Source organism: Hemitrygon akajei, chromosome 23, assembly GCF_048418815.1.
Source record: "Hemitrygon akajei chromosome 23, sHemAka1.3, whole genome shotgun sequence".
In the NCBI taxonomy this organism is placed as follows: domain Eukaryota; kingdom Metazoa; phylum Chordata; class Chondrichthyes; order Myliobatiformes; family Dasyatidae; genus Hemitrygon; species Hemitrygon akajei.
In genome coordinates, this window is record NC_133146.1 from 13572605 (window position 1) to 13597682 (window position 25078).

At 46.6% G+C, this 25078-nt stretch overlaps 1 protein-coding gene across 9 annotated transcripts in view; it reads left to right on the forward strand.

Moving 5' to 3' along the window:
- The window catches only part of LOC140715164 (A-type potassium channel modulatory protein KCNIP2), a 497102-nt gene extending 482509 nt beyond the window's left edge, over nucleotides 1–14593 (forward strand). For all 9 annotated transcript variants that reach the window (XM_073026951.1, XM_073026956.1, XM_073026954.1 and 6 more), the window contains 5 exons: nucleotides 2431–2501; nucleotides 6075–6182; nucleotides 8273–8377; nucleotides 9560–9622; nucleotides 13841–14593. In XM_073026951.1, the coding sequence (XP_072883052.1) occupies nucleotides 2431–2501; nucleotides 6075–6182; nucleotides 8273–8377; nucleotides 9560–9622; nucleotides 13841–13888 (395 nt within the window). In that variant the 3' untranslated portion in view covers nucleotides 13889–14593. The remainder of the gene's footprint in view (nucleotides 1–2430; nucleotides 2502–6074; nucleotides 6183–8272; nucleotides 8378–9559; nucleotides 9623–13840) is intronic.
- The last annotated feature ends 10485 nt before the right edge of the window (nucleotides 14594–25078 follow it).

The window sequence follows — 25078 nt, forward strand, 5'->3', positions numbered from 1 at the left end:
TCTTCTCTTTTTCCATTCCCCATTCTAGTTACCCTCTCACTTCTCTTCTCCTCACCTGCCCAACACCTCCCCCTGGTTCCCTTCCCCCTCCCCTTTCTTCCATGGTTCACCATCCACTTTATTAGATTCCTTCTTCTTCAGTCCTTTAATCAGAAACATGGAAAACCTACAGCACAATACAGGGCCTTTGGCCCACAAAGTTGTCCCGAACATGTCCTTACCTTAGAAATTACTAGGCTTACCTATAGCTCTCTATTTTTCTAAGCTCTGTGTACCTATCCAGAAGTCTCTTAAAAGACCCTATCGTATCCGCCTCCACCACCATTGCTGGCAGCCCATTCCACACACTCACCACACTCTGAGTAAAACACTTACCCCTGACATCTCCTCTGTACCTACTCCCCAGCACCTTAAACCTGTGTCCTCTTGTGGCAACCATTTCAGCACTGGGAAAAAGCCTCTGACTATCCACACGATCAATGCCTCTCATCATCTTATACACCTCTGTCAGGTCATCTCTCATCTTCCATCACTCCAAGGAGGAAAGGCCAAGTTCACTCAACCTATTATCATAAGGCATGCTCCCCAATCCAGGCAACATCCTTGTAAATCTCCTCTGCACTCTTTCTATGGTTTCCATCCCTCTGATCCTCCACACCACCAAGAGTCTTACCATTAATACTATATTCTGCCATCATATTTGATTCTTTCCACCTATCTTCTCCCAGCTTCTTGCTTCATCCCCCCTTACCCCACCCAACCACCATCTCCCTTACCTGGTCTCACCCATTATCTGCTAACTTCTGTTCCTCCTCAATTCCCCACCACCTTATTCTGGCTTCTGCCCTCTTCTACTCCAGTCCTGATTAACGTCAACTGTTTACTCCTCTCCGTACCTGCTGCCCGATCTACTGAGTTCCTCCAGCATTTTTCTGAGTGCTGCACAAGACTTCATGCATCATTTATGAGGGCTAAAGTTGTGTTCCCTTCTGCACTACCTAGCAGTCAGCTGTGCTTGCACAACGTGAGTTCGAATCACACTAGGACAGCACTTCAATTCAGTTTCCTAAATCAAACTCAGGTGTCAGTAAAAAGTGATTGCAACACTGTTGAGGTGTCAAAACATCTCAACTGTTTCTCCAACATGTTTTGGAAAGAAGAATTGTTTATATAACTCCCAAAATGCTGGAGATACTCAGTAGGTCAGGCAGCATCTATGGAGAAAGAAATGGAGTTAATGTTTCACACTGATGAACTTTAATCAGAACTTGTCCAGTACAACCGTTTGGCTCCCATGTATAACTCCAACCTACAAGGACATGTTTAACTTATCGAGGTCAGTGGAGGAGTGAGTCAATAATAACCACACTGACCATTGGGGGAAGGTGCTTAGCTTCTGTTCTGAAATATTGAGCATCAGTTTGCATGTCTGTGATCTGAACTTATGGCTTCAGTGTTGCCCTAATCATTGGGAATAGTCCAAAGTGTCTAACCCATGTGGTCCCTGCCCTGGGAGTATGTGATGGGACAATGTAGAGGGAGCTTCACTCTGTATCTAACCCGTGCTGTCCCTGTCCTGGGAGTGTGTGATGGGACAGTGTAGAGGGAGCTTCACTCTGTATCTAACCCATGTGGTCCCTGCCCTGGGAGTGTGTGATGGGACAGTGTAGAGGGAGCTTCACTCTGTATCTAACCTGTGCTGTCCCTGTCCTGGGAGTGTGTGATGGGACAGTGTAGAGGGAGCTTCACTCTGTATCTAACCCGTGCTGTCCCTGTTCTGAGAGTGTGTGATGGGACAGTGTAGAGGGAGCTTCACTCTGTATCTAACCTGTGCTGTCCCTGTCCTGGGAGTGTGTGATGGGACAGTGTAGAGGGAGGTTCACTCTGTATCTAACCCGTGCTGTCCCTGTCCTGGGAGTGTGTGATGGGACAGTGTAGAGGGAGCTTCACTCTGTATCTAACCCGTGCTGTCCCTGTCCTGGGAGTGTGTGATGGGACAGAGTAGAGGGAGCTTCACTCTGTATCTAACCCGTGCTGTCCCTGTCCTGGGAGTGTGTGATGGGACAGTGTAGAGGGAGCTTCACTCTGTATCTAACCCGTGCTGTCCCTGTCCTGGGAGTGTGTGATGGGACAGAGTAGAGGGAGCTTCACTCTGTATCTAACCCGTGCTGTCCCTGTCCTGGGAGTGTGTGATGGGACAGTGTAGAGGGAGCTTCACTCTGTATCTAACCCGAGCTGTCCCTGTCCTGGGAGTGTGTGATGGGACAGTGTAGAGGGAGCTTCACTCTGAATCTAACCCGTGCTGTCCTTCGCCTTAGACTGTGAGATGGGACATTGCAGAGAATGAATTTCATTTTGTGCTTGGAAATGTGTAACAATCAAGCAAGTCTCCCTGTTCCCTGACTGTAATTCATGAGCTTTTCATTACAGATTCCAGTATGTATGCACACTTCCTGTTTAATGCTTTTGATACTGACCATAATGGCTCCGTCAGCTTTGAGGTAAGAGAACTCTCCTTGGATCTGATGCAATGCAGGTTACGTGATAGTCGAATATTTTTTAAATTGTAACTTACAGGAATCTTTTTATGTATTGCACTGTACTGCCACAAAACAACAAATATCAGGGCATTTGTCAGTGATAATAACCCTGATTCTGAATCCCATTGCCCCATCCTATGTCTATAAGAAGGATGTGGGAGCACGGAGGAACATCGGGAAATCTCCAGGAAGGCCCTCTTCGTTGCTGCTGCTGCTGTGAGGTCCGGGTCTCTGCTGAGAAGAACAGGCCCCCAGTCCTCGGGGTCGCGTTGGCAGGGGTGTCTTAATACACTCGGCAGAGGATGGTGCTCGGAGAAGCTGTGCGGAGGGGATGGTCAGAGGCTTGGAGGTTCGATGGACTCGGAGTCCGCTGCGGTCAGGTCGCTTTTGGTGTGTGCTATGTCTGCGAGGCTGGGTTCGGAGGCGCCATGGAAGTCCATAGCGGGGGTATTCCCTTCTGCTGCCTATGTGGGATGACGAGTCTATCGGGACCCTGAGGACTTGTGGAAACTGTGTGGTGGTTTCTTTCGAACTTATACTCTTTTAACATCTTTGGACTATTTTTACTGTGCCCATGGTCTTTTTTTTTTTATCAATTATGCTATTGTTTGCACTGTTGTAACTATATGGTGTAACTATGTGGTTTTGTGCAGGTCTTGTAGCTTTAGTTTTTGGTCTTGTTTTGTCTGGTGGATTTGGAGCTCCTTTCCGGGGAACGCGCTAAGACGGTAGCGCGATATTAATACGCAGCAGCCTCTCCGGACTCTGGATTGGGGATTGCCAAACGTTATGTGGATTTTCTGGTGTAGTCTGCTTTGTCATGTGCTTTTGTGATGTCATTCTGAAGGAACGTTGGCTCATTTTTTAACTGCTTTGCATTTGTGGTTTCTAAATGTCAATAAACTGAAACTGAACTGAACAGGCAGTGAGTTCCAGATCATAAATACTCCCTGTCTCCGCAAGGACTATAACAGAACATAGAACATACAACAGTACAGCACGGGATCAAGCCCTCAGCTTCCAATGTTGTGTCGAACCAATGAAATTAGTAATCAAATAGCAAACTAAACTAATCCCTTCTGCCTACACAATGTTCATATCCCTCCATTCCCTTCACATTCATGTCTATCTGAACATCTCTGAAAAGTCCCTGATGCACATGCCTCTACCACCACCTCTGGCAACGCACTCCAGGCAGCCACTACTCTGTAAAAAAACTTGCCCCTCATATCTCCTTTGAGCTTAGCCCCTTCTCGCCTTAAATGCAGGCCCTCTGGTATTAGACATTTCAACCCTGGGTGACAGATACCGTCTGTCTATTCAATCTCTCATTATCTTATTAACCTCAATCAGATCTCCTCTCGGCTTCCGCCGATCCAGAGAAAACAACCCAATATCCCTCTGGAAAGTTCAATCAGCCAATGACCAGACAAAGCTCGGCAGTGGTGATCTGCAGAGTCAAGTAGTGTTCAGAATTTTGGGCTCTCTGGGTGATTCTGGCAAACCCCTTCACATCTCTATTGGTGGCTTCCTGTCTAATCATCTATTAGAACCAATGTCCTTCACCGGAAATCAGCAGCAGTATCACTGTCACTAACCAATAGCACCGTGGGAACTCACCAAGACTCCTGACCATGGGACACAGAACAGTTCCTGCACTGTGCTTGTGTCAAACACAATGCCAAATTAAATTAAATCCCTTCTGCCTGCACATGATCCATATCTCTTCATTCCCTGCCCATCTTAAACTCCTCTGTAGGAACTCCATCCACCACCACCCGGCAGCCCATCACTCTGTGTGTAAAAAAAAGTTGTCCCACACATCTCTGTTAAACTTCCCCTTAAGTGCACACCCTCTAACGTTTGCCATTACTACCCTGGGAAAAAGATTCTGACTCTTTACACTGTCCGTGCCTCTTATAATTTTATAAACTTCTATCAGACCTCCCCTTGGCCTCCAAAGCTCCAGAGAAACCAACCCAAGTTTGTCCAAATTCTTCTTCTAGCACATGCTCTCAAATCCAGACAGCATCCTGGTAAACCACTTCTGCACCCTCACAAAAGCCTCCACACCCTTCCTGTAACGGGGCGACCAGAAAGGAACGCAATACTCCATGTGGACTAAGCAAAGCTTCATACAGATGCAACATGACTTCCAGAGTCCGACACGCAAACCCTTGGCCGATGAAGGCAAGTCCACCATTACTACCCTGTCTACCTGTAGGAAACAGCACCTTCAGATTCAGATTTATCTATCACATGTCCATCAAAACATACAGTGAGATGTATCATTGGCGTGCACAACCAACACACTCAAGGACGTGCTGAGGCAGCCCACAAGTGTTGCCACGCATTCTGGCACCAACGTAGCATGTCCAGATTGCTCAGTAGAACAACACAAGCAACAACAACAAAATAGTACAAGACAATAGAAAGTCAAGCCCCTTTCCCATCCATCCTGTCACCACCCCCTCTCATACCCAGACAGGGCTTCCCGTCCCAGGACAGGCCTCCGTTGCTTTTGTCTTGGAATCTCAGACTCACAGACATCAAACTTCCAACTTTGGACTTCAGCCGAGGAAGGGAAGGGCAGTAGGGACATGGGAACACCTTCTCGGGATCCAGATTGTAAACGTAAATGTTACAGATTCTTACTATTAACTGAGCTCGAGCTCTCAGGTCTCCTTCCGCTAGTCTCTTAAATTTTAACAATCTTCCTCCAAAGCTAATTGGCAGGTCAGCTTTTGGAACAACACTCTTAAACTGCAGAACTAAGACCTAAAACTATAGAGGGTACAGACTCAGCTGACACATTTGAACAACTGTGTTTATTTAACCTTGCTTTTAACTAACATATTTTTGTCTTTTATTTTCATGTTTGCACTTTATCCCATTGTAAATCACTTTGAACTAAATCGTCTGGATGAAAAATGTTCTATAAATAAGTTATTATTTTTTCTCTCAGCTCAAGCTGGTAAAACCTGAGGTACAGGCGTAGCAACCAGACGCAGTTTAGCCTAGCAGACTTGTTTGCAATTGCTCGGAGCTTTCAGACTATTCTAGTGGTGTTTAGTATTGTGGCTTTCTGGAGATTTACATAAACATTGCTGCATAGGGCCTTATTGTTTAATGCTATTGTGTAGTGACTTTGGGATGATACCAGTTGTAGATATCACTATTGGGACAATGTATACCCTGTTCATGTTCCATAGTCTTTCAATTTCCTCTTTTAATTCAGCATATTTCTGGTGTTTGTGCACATATTGATTTCTGTATGTTATGTGTGTTTGGAATGGCTATATCTAATGAGTAAGTTGTTCTGTATTGTTTATTCTATATTATTATATCTGGACGGTTATCATGGCTTGTCCTTTCTGTAATAATGGATCAGTTGTATTTATAGTAAAGTATGGTGTCTTTATAAATTTGTATTTTAAAGCAAGATTTTAGGTTGTTATTATTATTATTATTATTATTATTATTATCATCATCATCATCATCATCTATTTCCCCTCTTCTCTCCTTCTGCCCCAGAATTTTGTGACAGGGTTATCTGTAATCCTTCGAGGCTCTGTTGATGACAAACTGAACTGGGCCTTCAACCTGTACGATCTAAATAAAGATGGCTGCATTACCAGAGAGGTAAAAGCGAGGTGGTGGGTTTGGGGGGGGGGGGGGGGGGGGAAGAAATGGAAGGGATGTTTGATGTTGGTGCTTCTATGTGAGCGAGAGAGAGTGGAAGTGCGAGAGTGAGCGAGAGATAGTAGAGGGCAGAGAGAGTAAATGAGATAGAATGAGTGCGTAAGAGTGAAAATAGATAGAGAAAGAGAGGGGGAGTGATTGTGTGTGAATAGAGAGTATGTTAGAGTGTAAGAGTGAGTGATAGATAAGGAGAAAATGAATGAGAAAGAAAGTCAGAAAAGAGAGAACGTTTGTGAGATGGAATTATGGAGAGGGAGAGAGAGGGTTTTAAAGTGTGAGGGAGAGAAAGAGTGAGAGTTTGAGTTGGAGAGGTCGTGTGGAAGAGCATAAGACATTGAACCAGAACCAGGGCTTTGCCCCAAGTCTGTTCCATCATCCCATTATTTTCCCTCTCAACTCCATTTTCCTGCCTTCCCCCCATAACCTTTGACACTCCTATTAATTAAGAACCAATCAACCTCTGCTTTAAGTGTACACAATGACTTGGCCTCCACAGCTGAATGTGGCAATGAATTCCACGGGTTCACCAGCCTCTGGCTAAAGGAATTCCTCCTCCTATTCTGAGGCTGTGCCCGCTGGCCCTAGACTCTTCCACGATTGGAAGCACCCTCTCCACGTCAACTCTGTCTGGGAGAGAGTGAGGGTATGAGAAGGAAAGAATGGAACAGAGAATGGGAGTGATAGGGAGATAGTGAAAGAGTGCAGATGTAAGAGAGAATGAGAGGGAATGTGAGGGGGATAGGGTCAGATGGATTGAGAGTATGGGAGATAAAGGGACAGAAAGAGTGAGGTGGTGTGTGAGAGAGCAAAACAGAAAGAATGGCAAATAGACAATGGAAATAAAGAGTAAAGTGGGCAGGAAGAAAAAAAAGACTGACAGAGAAAAAACAAAAATAGAATGAATTGGGCATCATATTCATGCATCATTTGCTGGGCATATCCACACTGGTGTTCAGTCTGGTAAAATCCTGCCCGTAAAATTCTAACCCTTGTCTTTACGTCCCTTCATTCTCGTCTCTCCCTTTCCCTGCCACCTCCTTCAGCCCTGGAACCCTTGGAGACTGTCCTAGTCCTCCTTGTTCTGGTGTCCCCAGTAGCCACAGCTGCAGAGCTTGGCAATTCTCTCCTGAGCCTCTGTCTTTCGCCGTCAGGGTGAACCTTGATGGAGTTTGCATCAATCGGGCATTATAGAGTCATAGGACACTACGGCACGGAAACAAGCCCTTCTAGTCTATTCTATGCTGAATTATTATTCTGCCTGGTCCCATCAACCTACATCTGGATCTTAGCCATCATACCCCTCCCGTACTTATGCAAATTTATTTTGAATATTGAAGTCAAACCTACATCCGCCAGGTCTACTGGCAGCTCGTTCCACACTCACAGCACCCTCTCCGTGCAGAGCTTCCTCTTAAATATGTTACACTATCTTAGAATATGTTATGGTATTAAGACACCAGATAAATGGAACTTTTAGCCGATGGCAAATAAGTCTTCGTCAGTGGGAAATTGCACAAAAGCAGAGGAATGGGCTGTTCCCATCAACCCAAGAACTATGATTCCCAACAATTTCCTATCAGTTTCTCTGAGCTATCAGGAAAATGGGCAATGCAAACTCATGCCTCGATGATCTGACAGTCTCCTTTTCAGTGACCACTTGTGGATAATCACAGAGTCCTAGAGCGTTAAACACTAAAACAGGTCCTTTGGCCCATCTAGTCTGTGCCAAACTATTATTCTGCTTAGTCCTATCAATCCACACCTATCCCACCCATGTACTTACACAAACTTCTCTAATGTTTCTTAACCCTGTGCTGGCCCTGCCCTGGAAGTGATTCTTTTCATTACCTTAGCTCCCTGATCAGCAAATTTTAAACCAGTAAATCACGTGACATCCTATGAGATATTTCAAAACCTGCAGAGTGAATATTCTTGTCACAAAGATGTTTGCGATGTTCTGATTTCACCAAAATGGACAATAATCGGGATTTCCTTCTGACTGTAGTCTCTTCTTCTGATTTGTTTCCTAGGAAATGTTGGATATTATGAAATCCATTTATGACATGATGGGGAAGTACACCTACCCAACGGTGAGGGAGGAATCCCCTCAGGAGCACGTGGAAACGTTCTTCCAGGTAAAATGATACATAAGGGAAATAATCAACATCCAGTGGGACAGTGTAGAGGAAATTCCACTCTGTATCTAACCCGTGCTGTCCCTGTCCTGGGAGTGTGTGATGGGACAGTGTAGAGGGAGCTTCACTCTGTATCTAACCCGTGCTGTCCCTGTCCTGGGAGTGTGTGATGGGACAGTGTAGAGGGAGCTTCACACTGTATCTAACCCGTGCTGTCCCTGTCCTGGGAGTGTGTGATGGGACAGTGTAGAGGGAGCTTCACTCTGTATCTAACCCATGTTGCCCCTGTCCTGGGAGTGTGTGATGGGACAGTGTAGAGGGAGCTTCACTCTGTATCTAACCCGTGCTGTCCCTGTCCTGGGAGTGTGTGATGGGACAGTGTAGAGGGAGCTTCACTCTGTATCTAACCCATGCTGCCCCTGTCCTGGGAGTGTGTGATGGGACAGTGTAGAGGGAGCTTCACTCTGTATCTAACCCGTGCTGTCCCTGTCCTGGGAGTGTGTGATGGGACAGCGTAGAGGGAGTTTCACTCTGTATCTAACCCGTGCTGTCCCTGCCCAGGGAGTGTGTGATGGGACAGTGTAGAGGGAGCTTCACTCTGTATCTAACCCGTGCTGTCACCTGTCCTGGGAGTGTGTGATGGGACAGTGTAGAGGGAGCTTCACTCTGTATCTAACCCGTGCTGTCCCTGTCCTGGGAGTGTGTGATGGGACAGTGTAGAGGGAGCTTCACTCTGTATCTAACCCGTGCTGTCCCTGCCCAGGGAGTGTGTGATGGGACAGTGTAGAGGGAGCTTCACTCTGTATCTAACCCGTGCTGTCACCTGTCCTGGGAGTGTGTGATGGGACAGTGTAGAGGGAGATTCACTCTGTATCTAACCCGTGCTGTCCCTGTCCAGGGAGTGTGTGATGGGACAGTGTAGAGGGAGCTTCACTCTGTATCTAACCCGTGCTGTCCCTGTCCTGGGAGTGTGTGATGGGACAGTGTAGAGGGAGCTTCACTCTGTATCTAACCCATGCTGTCCCTGTCTTGGGAGTGATTCTGCTCATTAACTCAGCTCCTGGTCAATGAATTGTAAACCAACAGATTACGTAGATCAGAACACATGCAATTATTTCCAAACCAGTTGCACAGGCATTTGCCACACTCTGATTTCACCTTGTGTCCCTTCTTACACCACAGAAAATGGACAAGAATCGGGACGGGGTGGTAACTATCGAGGAATTCATCGAAACTTGTCAAAAGGTGAGATACCTGTCCCGAACTGAAATATTTGTAGCCAGATCAGGTGTCATGCTACAGGTATAGAAACCTCGCCCAACCCCCCTGCACTCCAATGCCAGATCAGATGTTTATACTCCAATGAGTACCTTTGGTGAATTACCTGTGTTACGAACCCCGTAACTGGGTCACTTACCAGCAAAGATAGAGAGATCCGCTTAAGCCTGATGATACAATTTTTAACAGTATTTATTAGTAAAAACACACAAAAATAATATCAATGCAAATATACAGATAATATACGTCGTCAATACTAAATCTAAAAGTGCGGGTATAATAATAATCAATAAGAAATAAGCTCTATCGTTGTCTGGGGGATAATGTATTGTCCGATGGAAATATAAAGTTCACTCAGTTCATGCAGGCTGCAGCCTTTGGGGACCGCTGGGTGGCAATGGTTGGAGAGAGAGAGAGATTTGGAGAAAAACTTGCCGATTCCTTTTATGATTTCGATCCGTCGGAGTCTCGTTGGTGTGGCCGTTCACTTGTGGCCTCTCCTTTAGCTAAGCCGTTCTTCCATGGTGAGCCCGCCAATCCCAGGCAAGGGAAGGACGCACACGAGCCCCCACCAGCTGTCGCTATTAAACGCCGTCACGGGATCTCTAGCGTTTCTCCTGGTGCGTCTAAAGGGGTTGTTCCCCAGACCCTCTTTTATCCTTACTCACGGGGTCTCAGATGTCAATCAGGTTGGGATGATGCAATCCCTCAACCAGCCCACTCTAGTCGTCCCCTGAGGGGCTTCAATGAATAGTACAGTACTCAATACACAATTCCATCTCCAAGAGACAATGGCCGTTATCAGTGGCTTTGTTTCGCTGAGGCCAGGACACATTCCTAACCTTGTGGATTCTGCGTGTCCCTCTCTCATTTCCTGGGTCCCAGACCCGAATTAATAGTGATCTTGCGATTCTCAAAAAGGAGGGGGCGACTTTGTACCCTTCGGCCCCTCAGAGTTGCGGCACATTCGTAACACCTGTATCCCAGGAACGACATCTTGTTCCAGTCAAATACCCGGACTAGAATATAAACACAAGGATATAATGCTGAAGCTTTCTAAGTCATTGTTCAGACCACACTCGGGTATTGTGAGCAGTTTTGGGCTTCGTATCTAAGAAAGGATATGCTGGTTTTGGATTGGAAAATAATCCTGGGAATGAAAGGGTTAACATTTTACCAGTGTTTGCTGACTCTGCGCTTGTACTTGCCGGAGCTTAGAGGGATGAAGAGGAGATCATTGAAACATACCAAGTATGGAAAGGCCTAGACAGAATGAACATGTGAGTAGGTTTCCAGTAGTGGGAGAGTCTAGGACAAGAGGGCCACAGCCTCAGAAGGGCTTTCCTCTAGAACAGAGAAGAGGAGGAATTTCTTTACTCAGAGACTGGTGAACCTGTGGCAGTCGAGTCATTTGGGTATACTTCACCATAGAACCATAGAACACTACAGCACAGTACAGGCCCTTCAGCCCTCCAGGTTGTGCTGACCCATATAATCCTTTAAAAAAAAAAGTACTAAACCCACACTAAAGCGGAGCTTGATAGGTTATTGATTAGTTGGGGTATCAAATGTTATCGGGAGAAAGCGGAAGAATGGGGTTGAGAGGGGAAATAAATCAGCCATGATCAAATGGCGGAGCAGACTTAGTGAACCGAGTGCCCCTTTTCTGTGTCCTATGGTCTTGTGATATGTTGGTGCACCAATGAACGTGTACTCCAGGGAGATGCCTGTATCCCAGGGAAAGTATGCATATTCCAATGGGATATTGTTATTCCACGTGAAATACATAGTCACACAGAGGCCCTTTGGCCCTCCCTGTCTGTTGTGACCATCCTATTTACCAACCCTTGGTCTGCAGCCATCTACACCCTACTGATCCAACTGCTTCTCTGGATAATGGATAAACGTCCGTGAGTGTCTGCCTCCACCAGCCCTCTTGGCTCTGTGATCGAGAATCCCCTCTAAACCTCTCACCCATTACCTAAACCTATGGCATCTAATGTTAGACACCTATGTAGGAGAGAGTTTCCTATTATCTAATCTATATATGCCCCTCGTAATTTTGTACATCTGCGTTAGGTCCCCCTCAGCTCCAATGCGCCAAGTACTCAAACTCAGCCCACCTAGTCTCTCGTCATAAGTGAAACACTCCATCCCAGGCAGCCTCCATCCTGACTTAATAAACATCGATTTCTGTAACTTCCAGTCACTTCTCCCCCTTCCCTTCCCTCTTTTTCCATCCCCATCCTGGTTCCCCCTCTTACCGCTTCCACTTCCCTTCATCTACCCATTCTTCTTCCCTTTCTCCCATGGTCCACTCTCCTCTCCTATCAGATTCCTTCTTCTCCAGCCCTTCACCTCTTCCACCTATCATTCTCTACCAATGCTGCCATCTTCATAATCAGACTTATTATCACTGACTTAGCAATAGAGCTCAGTCATTTTGTGCCGTGCCGTATGACATCATCATTGTGTGCCATATTGTATGACATCACCATTACGTGCCGTGCCATATGACATGGGCGATTACGGTCTTTCTGTGACCATGATTGCTCTTGGCAAATTTTTCTACAGAAGTGTTTTGCCATTGGCTTCTTCTGGGCAGTGTCTTTACAAGACAGGTGACACCAGTTATTATCAATACGCTTCAGAGATTGTCTGCCTGGTATCAGTGGTCGCATTACTTGTGATGTGCACCAGCTGCTCATACGGCCATCCACTACCTGCTCCCATGAGTTCATGTGACCCTGATCGGAGGGGGTGCCTAAGTAGGTGCTACACCTTGCCCAAGAGTGACTTGTAGGTTACTGGAGGGAAGGAGTGCCTTACACCTCCTTTCGTAGAGACGTATCTCCACCCGCCACCCATAGTAGGGCAGTGTAAAGGCATAAAATTGCTATAAGTTACAAAATCAAAAATTAGTGCAAGAAAATGAATAGTGAAGTAGCAATCATGGATTCACAGACTATTTTGAAATCTGATGAAGGAGGGGAAGAAGCTGTTTCTGAATCATTGATTGTGGGTCTTTGAGCTCCTGTATATCCTCCCTGATAGAGGTAATGAGAAGAGGGCACGTCCCAGACTTCTTGAGGCACTGCCTCTTGAAAGTGTCTAAGAAGGTGGGAGAGTTGTGCCTGTGATGGAGCTGGTTGAGTTGGAGCCTCTTGCAATCCTTACAGGCCAGACTGTGATGCAACCAGTCAGACACAGCAGTGGAAATTGCAAGCCATTTCAAACTCCTGGGAGTGCCCATCACACACAACCTCTCACGGTCCCAGAACACATCCTACACAGTCAAGAAAGCTCACCAAAGCCTCTTCTTTCTGATGAAGTTGAAGGAAGCTGGACTATGCACATCTGTATTTGCGTCTTTCTACAGATACACAGTAGACAGCATCCCAACTAGCTGTGTCACTGCTTGTTACAAAAACCACACTGTGGCAGACAGGAAGACTCTACAACGGGGAGCCAAAACTGCCCAATGCATCACTGACACCAGCCCACCCACCATCAAGGGCATATACACAGAAAGGTGCCAGAAAAGGGACAGTAACATCATGAAGGATCCCAAATAACCTGGTCATGGACTGTTTGTCCCATCAGGGAGGAGGCTACGTCGCATCCACACTAGGACCTCCAGACACAAAAACAGTTACTTTCCCCGAACAGTAAAGCTCCACCCACTAACTCCACCACTACTTTATTATTTCCTGTCAGTCACATTATGTACAACCTAGCCTCACGTTATGGACATACAATCTATGCACATCAGCTATCTTATGTATTTATATTTATTGTGCATTTTTATTATTATTGTTGTGTTCTTTATCTTTTGTGTTTTTTTTTCTGTTGCATCGGGTCCGAGTAACAAATATTTTGTTCTCCTTACGGGAAATGTCATTAAGCAATCTTGAATCTAGAATACTCTCCACTGTAAATCAAAGGAAATTTGAGATTCTTGCACTTGTGTGTGGTGTGTGTGTGTGTGTGTGTGTGTGAGTGAGTCTAAGGGCAAAGATGTGTAACGAACGTACGTAAGCCAGATGGATAGAGGAAAGGCTAAGAGTGTTACTGAACAGATGTGAGCGAGTGCGTTAGTGAACATGCCTGATTGCATTCTGCACAAGGATCTGTGGGTGAATATGGGTTATCATCACTAATTATTTTCTTCCTAATTTTTCTCAGGATGAAAACATCATGAAGTCAATGCAGCTTTTTGAGAATGTCATCTAGAGGTCAGAGGTGGGGCTGAGGTCAGTGCTGAGCTGACCTCTGACTCCTCGCCTTCTGTCCTTGGTGGGCCGACCTTGGGCCTTTGACTTGTTCAATGGGGAGCTTCAACTTCTGAATCAGAACTTCATTTGGAGGTGGGGGAGGTGAAGGTTTGGACAACGTTATTGACCACAGACGTGGAGAGGAAAGAAAGAACAGGCCTCCTGTGACGGACATTTTGTACTTTTTCACGGACCTGCTCGAGAATGCGAAGAATCGGCATGGAAGAACCTCACAGTGTTGCAGCTGTGGGGTGTGCAAGTCACAATACATGCGCCCAAGTGCGGAGGACACAGATCTACACAGCATGTTACTGGGTCACACTATAAGCATCTTTATACAGAAATGCAAGGTTGCATGGGGGCAAAAAATGGCGAATTACCTGCAGTCCATCCCTTCCATCTGTCACGTTGCCTGCTGTATGAGGTCAGACCCACGGAACGAGGTCCGCCTGTGCCAAAATGTCTTCCTTGTCCCCTTCAGCTTCATTGCCCAGGTTTAAATTCTAACTCCACGGGTCAAAAATAAACCTCATGGGATAATGTGGAGGGAGCTTCACTCTGTATCTAACATGTGCTGTCCCTGTCCTGGGAGTGTGTGATGGGACAGTGTAGAGGGAGATTCACTCTGTATCTAACCCGTGCTGTCCCTGTCCTGGGAGTGTGTGATGGACAGTGTAGAGGGAGCTTCACTCTGTATCTAACATGTGCTGTCCCTGTCCTGGGAGTGTGTGATGGGACAGTGTAGAGGGAGCTTCACTCTGTATCTAACCCGTGCTATCCCTGTCCTGGGAGTGTGTGATGGGACAGTGTAGAGGGAGCTTCACTCTGTATCTAATCCGTGCTGTCCCTGTCCTGGGAGTGTGTGATGGGACAGTGTAGAGGGAGATTCACTCTGTATCTAACCCGTGCTGTCCCTGCCCTGGGAGTGTGTGATGGGACAGTGTAGAAGGAGCTTCACTCTGTATCTAACCCGTGCTGTCCCTGTCCTGGGAGTGTGTGATGGGACAGTGTAGAGGGAGTTTCACTCTGTATCTAACCCGTGCTGTCTCTGTCCTGGGAGTGTGTGATGGAACAGCGGAGACTGTATAGTGACCTCACATTGCAACAATCCATTGTCTAGAAGCTTTGTAGTAAAGAATATTCTTGCATCTCCAATAATCTCTCAATGGACCCTTCACAAATATATCAGCAAATGTCTCTGCCAGATGTTGTCTATTTTACTAAAGTCCTCAAAGTGAATAGACCCTTTATAATAGAGCCTTCTTCCAAGGTGAACCTTGCAAATGTGGGTAACAGTTGTCAACTGATCAAAGACAATGTAAATGGGTGAGCCCACTTGAAGAGCTGGGGAAGTATTGAGAATATCTCAAAATAATTTAACACATTTTGGAAGCAGTTTCATCATTGGCTAGAGAAATTGTTCCCATTCTCTGAATTTAGTGACTCACGACTCTATGAAGGCAACAATGCCTCAAATTGAGTGACTGCTTGTCAACGGAACGGTGACCATTAATACCTGACACTGACTGACAGAAGAACGCAGTGAGGCATCTCAAACACTTGGACCTAGAGTTAGGAGGAAAGATGGTTGGAGAGATTTGTAGATGGAATTCCAATACTTGGGCTCTCTGTGAACAGAGTACATAGAAGATTACAGAACAGTACATGCACTATGGCCCACGATGTTCTGTTCATCTTTTAGAAATCTAACCCTTCCCTCCCACATAGCCCTCTGCATTTCTATCATCAAAGTGCCTATCTATTAGTCTCTTAAGTATGTCTCATACATCTGCCCCACCACCACCCTTCCACCCACCACTCTTTGTATTAAGAACTTTCCCCTGACACCCCCCATTATACTTTCCTCCAGGCGCCTTCGAACACCCTCTAATTCCTGATGAAGGGTCCGAAACATCGATTGTTTGTTCATTTCCATACATGCTGCCTGACCTACTGAGTTCATCCAGCATTTTGTGTGTGACACTTTAAAATGATGCCCCTTCGTATCCGCCATTTCTGCCCCGGGAAAAAGTCTCTGTCTGTCCACTCGATCTATGCTCCTTATCACCTCTATCAAGTTAGCTCTCATCCTCCTTCGCCCTGCGGCAGAAGGTAACTCGCTGAAGATGGTGCAGCTGGAAACTGGAACTTCCAGGGGTCTCCTGGTGTGGAAGATTGCAAAGACATTGGGCTGGATTAGGTTACAGTCACAGGGTGTATTGGAGCATGAGGATGAGAATTCCTCATTCAGAAGGAGGATTCCTTTATTGTGAGCAGTTTTGGGCCCCTTAGGATGTGCTGGCATTGGACAGCTTCCAAAGGAGGCTTGTGAAAATTATCCCAGGAATGAAAATGTTAACGTATGAGGAGCATTGATGGCTCTGGACCTGTACTCACTGAAATTTAGAAGAATGAGGGGGACCCCATTGAAACCGACTGATTGTTGAAAGGCCTAGAGAGAATGGATGTGGAGAGGATGTTTCCAATCGTGGGAGAGTCTATGATCAGAGGGAAGAGCCTCAGAATAGAAGGTCATCCCTTTAGAACAGAGATGAGGAGGAAATTCTTTAACCAGATGGTGGTGAATCTGGGGAATTTGTTGCCACAGATAGCTGAGGAGACTAAATCATTGGATATATTTAAAGCAGAGGTTCATAGGTTCTTAATTAAGAAGAGCATCAAAGGTTATGGAGAGAAGGCAGAATGATGATGATGAGAGGGGTAATAATTCAACTATGATTGAATGACAGTGCAGACTTGATGGGCCGAATAGCCTGATACTGATCCAATGTCTTACGGTCTTATCTCACCCTGAATGAGGATCCCTCACGCAGAATGAGAAGTCTTCACTTGGAGTGAAAAGTTTTCACACAGAGGTCCTCTTTCAGAATGAGGATTATTCTTTAAGAATATGTCAAGAAGCACAAGGAGTGTCCCCTGGAGAAATTGCTCATTGTCAGACCCAACGGGTTAGGTTTTTGTACCTGGCATTCAGTGAAGCCAAACACCCTTGAAACTCCAACATACCAATGCCAATGAGAGCACTGGAGAATCTCCCCGTCTGAAAGGCTGGTGGAGACGGAATCTGCACAAAGCAGATGAGGGTGACCACTTTAACACTCGTGTCTGGGAGTGCAACAGACTGTGAGCGGAGAAGCCAGAGTAACCTCAGCTCCTCTCTGGCCATCCACATGGACAATGGTGGATCAGATGGTGCCCTAAGGCTGTAAATTTCTCTGGTTTATAACCCTCCCTCCTGAGCCGTCTCTTCAACATGCACCAAGTTGAAGCGATAGCCACCGTTCCCCGCCCTTTGTTAGGCACTCCAGACCCCTGAAGGAGAGCGTAGGAAGTGAAAACATCAAGAAGTAAAAACAAAAGGACAGGCAAGTACTTTGAATATAAAGGGACTGAAATGGTGGAGTAACTTCTTATCGTGAGGACGATAAGAATACTGATACTTTTAACAGTTGATCTCTGGTTTGTGACTTAATTTTAAGTCTTAACCTGCATTGCAACAGACAAATCAATAGTCTGAGGGGCAAAACCTCAAATGATTGATTTAGCTTGTTTATTAACAATAACTAACTGACTGCTTTGTAATAGTGTTTCTGTCTGCTGCACAGATCTGCGAGAAAACCCCAGGCTTTACTTGGGGCAATAACTGTTCTAGTTACGTCACACAGTCTCCTCTCTGGGGTACCTGGTGTAAACCCCTGAGATAATTTGTGCAGAAAATTTACTTTGGCATTTACCTGCTGAGGGAGCTTCACTCTGTATCTAACCCGTGCTGTCCCTGTCCTGGGAGCGTGTGATGGGACAGTGTAGAGGGAGCTTCACTCTGTGTCTAACCCGTGCTGTCCCTGTCCTGGGAGTGTGTGATGGGACAGTGTAGAGGGAGCTTCACTCTGTATCTAACCCGTGCTGTCCCTGTCCTGGGAGTGTGTGATGGGACAGTGTAGAGGGAGCTTCACTCTGTATCTAACCCGTGTAGTCCCTGTCCTGGGAGTGTGTGATGGGACAGTGCGGAGGGAGCTTCACTCTGTATCTAACCCGTGCTGTCCCTGTCCTGGGAGTGTGTGATGGGACAGTGTGGAGGGAGATTCACTCTGTATCTAACCCGTGCTGTCCCTGCCCTGGGAGTGTGTGATGGGACAGTGTAGAGGGAGCTTCACTCTGTATTTAACCCGTGCAGTCCCTGTCCTGGGAGTGTGTGATGGGACAGTGTAGAGGGAGCTTCACTCTGTATCTAACCCGTGCTGTCCCTGTCCTGGGAGTGTGTGATGGGACAGTGTAGAGGGAGCTTCACTCTGTATCTAACCCGTGCTGTCCCTGTCCTGGGAGTGTGTGATGGGACAGTGTAGAGGGAGCTTCACTCTGTATCTAACCCGTGCTGTCCCTGTCCTGGGAGTGTGTGATGGGACAGTGTAGAGGGAGCTTCACTCTGTATCTAACCCGTGCTGTCCCTGTCCTGGGACTGGGTAATATATTGGAACTTCTCTTTTTCTGGCTGATTGTGTCCTTGTAGAAGGGATCTTTTGGGCAGATACTTTGAATATCCTGCTGTCAGCAGTGAGTTGAGTTTGAGTGAACTCCAATACAGGAGTGGAAAAGCGGAAGGGATATGGCATGGGAATGGCAAATGAGATTTGTCAACCAAACTCCGAGCCTTCAGTTACATTAACTTACATAGGATGTGACTGAGGGTAAGTGAAACTAGGATTGTTCTTTTAATGGAAAAGAGATTAAAGGAAGATGTAATCAAGACATCCTATAGTATGAAGGGTAGGTGAGAATGTTTCCAGTGGCAGACACAGTCCAAAGCTTGTCTTTTGTACTGGGAAGAATGGTTTGGTTTTAGACAATGTCCACTTAGAGGGACAGGATCAGTTACTTGGGGATTAAACATAGTATTCTGTCAATACCAAATGTGACAGCTCGGATGCTCTGTGGAGGTGAGAAACTAATGTCAACTCCCCAGAGCAGAGCAGGAGCCTGGGTCATCTGTGTCTTGCACAGTTGGTGTATTCCGTCTCTATAACACCCCCCCCCCCCCCCCCAACCCTCCAGAATACAATGGAGTCTGATTTTATTCGGAACTACTGGTATTAAAGAGCGATACAATCTCAGAATCCCAGAAGGATTGGAAAGATGATTTTTCCGTCAGTGTGTCTGCAGTGTGGCAGCATCTTATATCCCTGCTGATTTTGTTTAGTTGATCTATCAGAATCGCACACAAAGGCTTTTCACTGTTCCTCAGTACGTGTGACCATAACGAGCCAGTTCAGCAATGCTGATGACGGGTCTCCGCCTAAAGTGTTCATTCTTTGTTCATCTCCATACACGCTGACTGGCCTGCTGAGTACTTCCAGCATTTTGTGGGTGTTGCTCAAGATTTCCAGCATTTGCAGTTTCTCTCGTGCCTACATATATAATATTTTATTCTCCCCAAACGCCCATCAACTCTCCCCAGATTGTACCCCCCACCCACCCCAAGGGCTAGTGAACATACCAACCATTATGGTTTTGATATGTGGGAAACAGGCACAAAATGCTGGAGGAACTCAGCAGGTCGGGAGGCATCTATCGCAGAGAATAACTAGGCATCATTTCAGGCCGAGACCATTCATCAGGTCTGGAAAGGAAGGACCTCTCCCCACCTTCTTATTCTGGCTTCTGTCCCATTCCTTTTCGGTTCTGATGAAGGGTCCCGGCCTCAAACATCAACTGTTTATTCATTTCCATAGATACCACCTGATTTGCTGAGCTCCTCCAGCATTTTGTGTGTGTTGCTCTGGATTTCTTACATCTGCAGAATCTCTTATGTTTGGGCAGTACCTCTGTATTCTTGAGGCAAACTCTGCCATCCCCTCTTATGAATCTTCCTCTGTGACAGCTATCCGGGTCACTTGACAGCTCCCTCATTTCCAACAGCTGCAACGGTCTGTCCCAAACCCATCTCCCGCAAACCAAGAGGCTGACAGTAATCCTGCTGATGTGCACACTTGCATGGACAGACCCACACACACGCACGCAGGGGTGTGTATGTACATCCTTACATTCCTGGCCTTGCTCCCCTTACCCAGCAACACTGTTGAGAACGGCCACAGCCCCCGCCGTTGCCAGGAGTCCTCCAAGAGCAGCGCCTCGGCTGTCCCTTGTACTCCCAGCCTTTACCAGCAGGGGCAGTGGCGAGCTATGTGTGAGAGTGTTTGCAACAGTATGTTCTCTCCCAATCATCCACCAAGGTCTCCCTGCGTAACTTGGTTTGTATAACCTCCACCACGGCACACGAATGCTTAGCCATCCATATCTGTATATTTTGTAAAAAAAAATTAAAAATCACAATTGCAATAAAAATAACAAAGTTCCCTGTTTATTTTCCAACTACTACTCGCCTCAATGGTTTCTAAATGATATGGAGGGCTATGGTCCAGGTACAGATCGATGGGACTAGGCAAAATGATATATTGGCATGGACTAGATGGGCCAAAGGGCCTATTATTGTACTGTAGTGCTTTATGACTTTTTTTTTAATCATCACACTTCTCGACAACTTTATGGGTTGAAGAAACCTAAAGGGAGGTCACTCCGACAACTTGCAGCAGAGTCAGAATCAGCTTAAGCCATTGCGTGCCGTGTCGTATGATGAAGGTGATCGTGGTCTCATAACCATGATAGCTCGTGGCAAGTTTTAGTACCAAAGTTGTTTTGCCGTTGCCTTCTTCTAGACAGAGTCTTTACAAGACGGGTGACCCCAGCCGTTGTCGATGCGTTCCAGATATGGTCTGCCTGGCGTCAGTGGTCGCATAATCAGGACTCGTGATCTGCACCGGCTGCTCATCCCACCATCCACCACCTGCTCCCGTGGCTTAACATCACTCTGATCGATGGGGGCGGGGGGGTGGCTAAGCAGGTGCTACACCCTGCCCAGGGGTAACCTGCAGGCCAGCAGAGGGAAGGTCCTTACACTCCCTTTGATAGAGACGTATCACCACCCCGCCACACAACAGATTTATTATCACTGACATAGGTTGTGAAATCTGTTGCCTTGTGGCAACAGTACAGTGCGATACATAAAAAAATTACTATATGTCACAAAAATAAATAAGTGGTGCAAAAGACAATTAAAGAGGTAATGTTAATGCGTTCATGGACTGAAACAGGTGTCACACACCCATAGAAGTCGACTGCTTATTGAGTGAGTGTCTCACTTTACTGACACCCCCAAGGTGCACAACAACCAGTACCACCTGTTACAAGCAGCTTCAAAGAAGCGTTAGCAGAAGCAAAACAGAGCTCACACCACATAAAGGAAATTTGCTCAAGGGTGGTGTCGTGTAGCACTAACACCTTGCTAAACGGCATGAAGCCAGAACAGATGTGGCAGCCTCCAGGTGAGCAGCCATAAGGTGTCTCGAGCCATCGGCAGTTTCAGACGCGTACAGTACGTCAGCACTGTGGGTTGTCTTCTCCCGCACAAGACTGGGAATCGACTCTGGTCCGATGAGGAGTGTGGGAGGGCTTGCTAAACTGTAGTACGGAGCTGTGGCAAAAGTCAAAAAGTTAAAAGGTGAGTTTATTGCAAAGGTGCAAAGAAAGACCTATTTGCTGCAGCATTGCAGGTCCATAGCGCCATATCAGCAGCAGTCACAAGAAAAGCACAGACAACTTTTACAAGAAGGGTCCTAATTAGAACAAGGAAAAAGTCTACTTTAAGTTTAAAGTGATTGGAGTGGTCATAGGGTTACTGAACTGTATTGATTAGGGCTGTGCAGGTCAGTTCAAGAACCGAATGGTTGAAGGGAATTTGCTGTTCCTGAACTTGCTGGTGTGGGACTTCAGGCCTCTGTACTTCCTGCCCGATGGGAGCTGAGAGAAGATGGTATGACCTGTATGGTGGGGATCTCTGATGATGGATGTAACTTTCTTGAGGCAGCTCCTCTGGAAGACACTACTGATGACGGGGAGGTATCGGGCTGGGTCCAAAACTTGTGATTTTTGGACTGTATATTTGAATTGCCATAAAACCAATTAAGCCTATAAAACACCAGGCAATAGGCAATGAAGTGATCTCACTACCACTGACCAGAAAGAAACTCTGCAGTCCTCTCTCATCTAGTTATGCATGGCAGGGATAACTGGGCATTTAACAAGGGAGAGAGATTCTAAGGATAAGACAAAGATTTGCTTTACTTGTCACTTGTACATCGAAACAGAGTGAAATGACCAGCACAGTCCAAGGATATGATGGGGGCAGTCTGCAAGTGTTTCCAAGCATCTAGCACGCCCACAACCTACTAACCTCAACCCGTACGTCTTTAGAGTGTGGGCAGAAACCGGAGCATTGGAAGGAAACCCCTGCGGTTATGGAGAGAGTGTACCAACTCATTACAGACAGTAGCATGAATTGAACCCAAGTTGCTGGCACTGTAAACATTACACCAACACCTACACTACCGAGCTGCCCACCAACATTTCATGGGCCGGCTACAGAAAACGAGAGTAGATCAGATACCATCTATCCTGAGGTGAGTGACTCATCGCCCGATACCAGAAGGCCTTCTCTCCATCTAGAAAGCACGAGAGCATGAGGCTACTCCAAACATTCCTGGGAGGTTTGAGACCATCCAGGACAAGGAACTGTTTGACAGACGCCCCACCTACTCTCTCCACCACCGGATTCATTTATCATTGAAACGTAGAGTGAAATGTGTTGTTTGCACGAGTAAACCACACAACCCGAGGTTGTGCTGGGGGGCAAGCCACAAACGCCACCACACAGTCCGGTGTTAACATAACACACCCGCCACGTTCAGCAGCACGATGTGGAACACCACGAAACAGAACATAACAAGCAACAACGAGCCATCAAAACCAAAGCTGACTCTGGTGGGTATTGTTACTCACTTGCACCCACACTGGGCCATCCCGCGTTGGGAGGATTTGGGATACCCTCCCAAATCCGAAGTCTCTACCACCAAACAGGGCCACGGGAGCACCACACCCACACAGTCTCCTGGCAAGGCAGCAGCCATCCCGACTTGGAGCAGAGTCATTGTCGCTGGTCTAAACCCTGGACATCTCATGTATAGCAGCGCTGGTGACCTGATTCAACATCACGTGGACAGCACCTTCAGGAAGGTAGCTCACCTCCAACCGTCTCTCAGGCCATAATACTAGACATAGTATTAGGCTAGGGGAGAAAAAAAAACCAGAGGTCATGGGTTAAGGGTGAAGGGGAAAAGTTTAAAGGGAACATTGGGGGGGGGGGGCTTCTTCACGCAGAGAGTGGTGGGAGTGTGGAATGAGCTGCCGGATGAAGTGGTGAATGCGGGCTCACTTTTAACATTTAAGAAAAACTTGGACAAGTATATGGATGAGAGGGGTTTGGAGGGATATGGTCCAGGTGCAGGTCAGTGGGACTAAGCAGAAAAATGGTTCGGCACAGCCAAGAAGGGCCAAAAGGCCTGCTTCTGTGCTGTAATGTTCTATGGTTCTATTAGACCATAAGACACATGAGCAAAATTAGGATTCTCCGTTTTATGATGGCTGATTAATCTGCCCTCTCAACTTCATCCTCCTGCCTTCTCCCATAACCTTTGAAACACTGACTAATTAAGATAATTAAGCCCATTTTCAATATATTCAATGACTTAGTCTCCACAGCCGAACGTGGGAATGAATTCCGCTGATTTTCTGGCTAAATGAGTCTCTCCTCATTACTGTTCTAAAGTGATGTCCTTCTATTCTAAGGCTGTGTTCCCTGATCCCACACCCTCTCACGATCGGAAACATCCTCTCCACATCCATCTCGGCTTTTCAATATCCAGCAGGTAGAGAGGAAAGTGAAAAGTCAAAGGCTGAGTGGACACGCTCTACTTTTCTAGTTCCGACAGCTGAAGAGAGTGGGCACCATCCAGGATGAAGCAGTCCTGTTATTAAACATCTCACCTGGAGAACCAAACAGCAACCCGTCCACGAACATGGCAGTACAATCACAAATCAATCGCACGTCCCAAACACGCATTGTCCGCCAGGCAAGGGCAGCAGCAGTGTGATCGATGTAGTCCCAGTTCATCACAGCGTGATAATCTGTTCCCAGGATTATCAACACTAAACCCCCAAACCTACGATTATACCCCACCCTGCGATTTTACTGCTGCATACCTGCTATTGTGTATATAACATGGGCAACGATTGTCCGCTGCTTTATCTAAACCCCTTGCCCCAAGGCATCTCTGCGACTGGCTGCAGCTCTCAAAGAGTTAATCCTTGCTGTTGTGGAGCCAAAGTTGTGCCATCGCCCGACCCCTGGACTGTGGGGTTGTGAAACACTGGTTGCAACGTCACTCCCAGTGGATATGTGCCAGGAACGGACCTCAGCCTGCTGGGGTAAACATATCGATAACTGTGCTCAGTCGAAGTCCCACAGCAACTCCTCTCCCTCCAGTTATTCTCAGCTGGGGATCTATTAGCCCTCCACACCACAGAGCAGCTGAACTAGGAGCACTACCAACATCCATCATCAGGGAACCCCACCCATCTCATCTCGCTCCTGCCAGTAGACGAAGTACAGGAGCCTTAGGTCCCACACCACCAAATTCATGAAGTTACTACCCTTCAACCATCAGACTCCTGTACACGTGCGGATAACTTCACCCACCTCAACGCTGAACTGATTCCGCAACCTCTGGACTCTCTTTCAAGGACTCTACAACTCATGATTTATCGACTTGTTTGTGCTTGTTTTAATTCCAAACAAGAGAAAATCCGCGGATGCTGGGAATCCAAGCAACACCCACACAAAGTGCCGGAGGAACTCAGCAGGCCGGGCAGCATCCGCGGAAAAGCGTAAACAGTCGACGTTTCAGGCCGAGACCCTTCAGCAGGACCCGAAACGTTGACTGTTTACTCTTTTCCATAGACGCTGCTGGCCTGCTGAGTTCCTCCGGCACTTTGTGCGTGTCGCCCCCGTTGTTTTATTTGCCCAGATTACCTTTTGCACATTATTGTTTGTGTCAGTCTTTGCGTGTAGCTTTTCATTGATTCTACTGTATATAAGTTCTACTTTGAACTGTGTACTTTGATTTCACTTAATAGTTCTATTCTACTGGGAATGCCTGCAAGAAAAATAAATCTCAAGCAG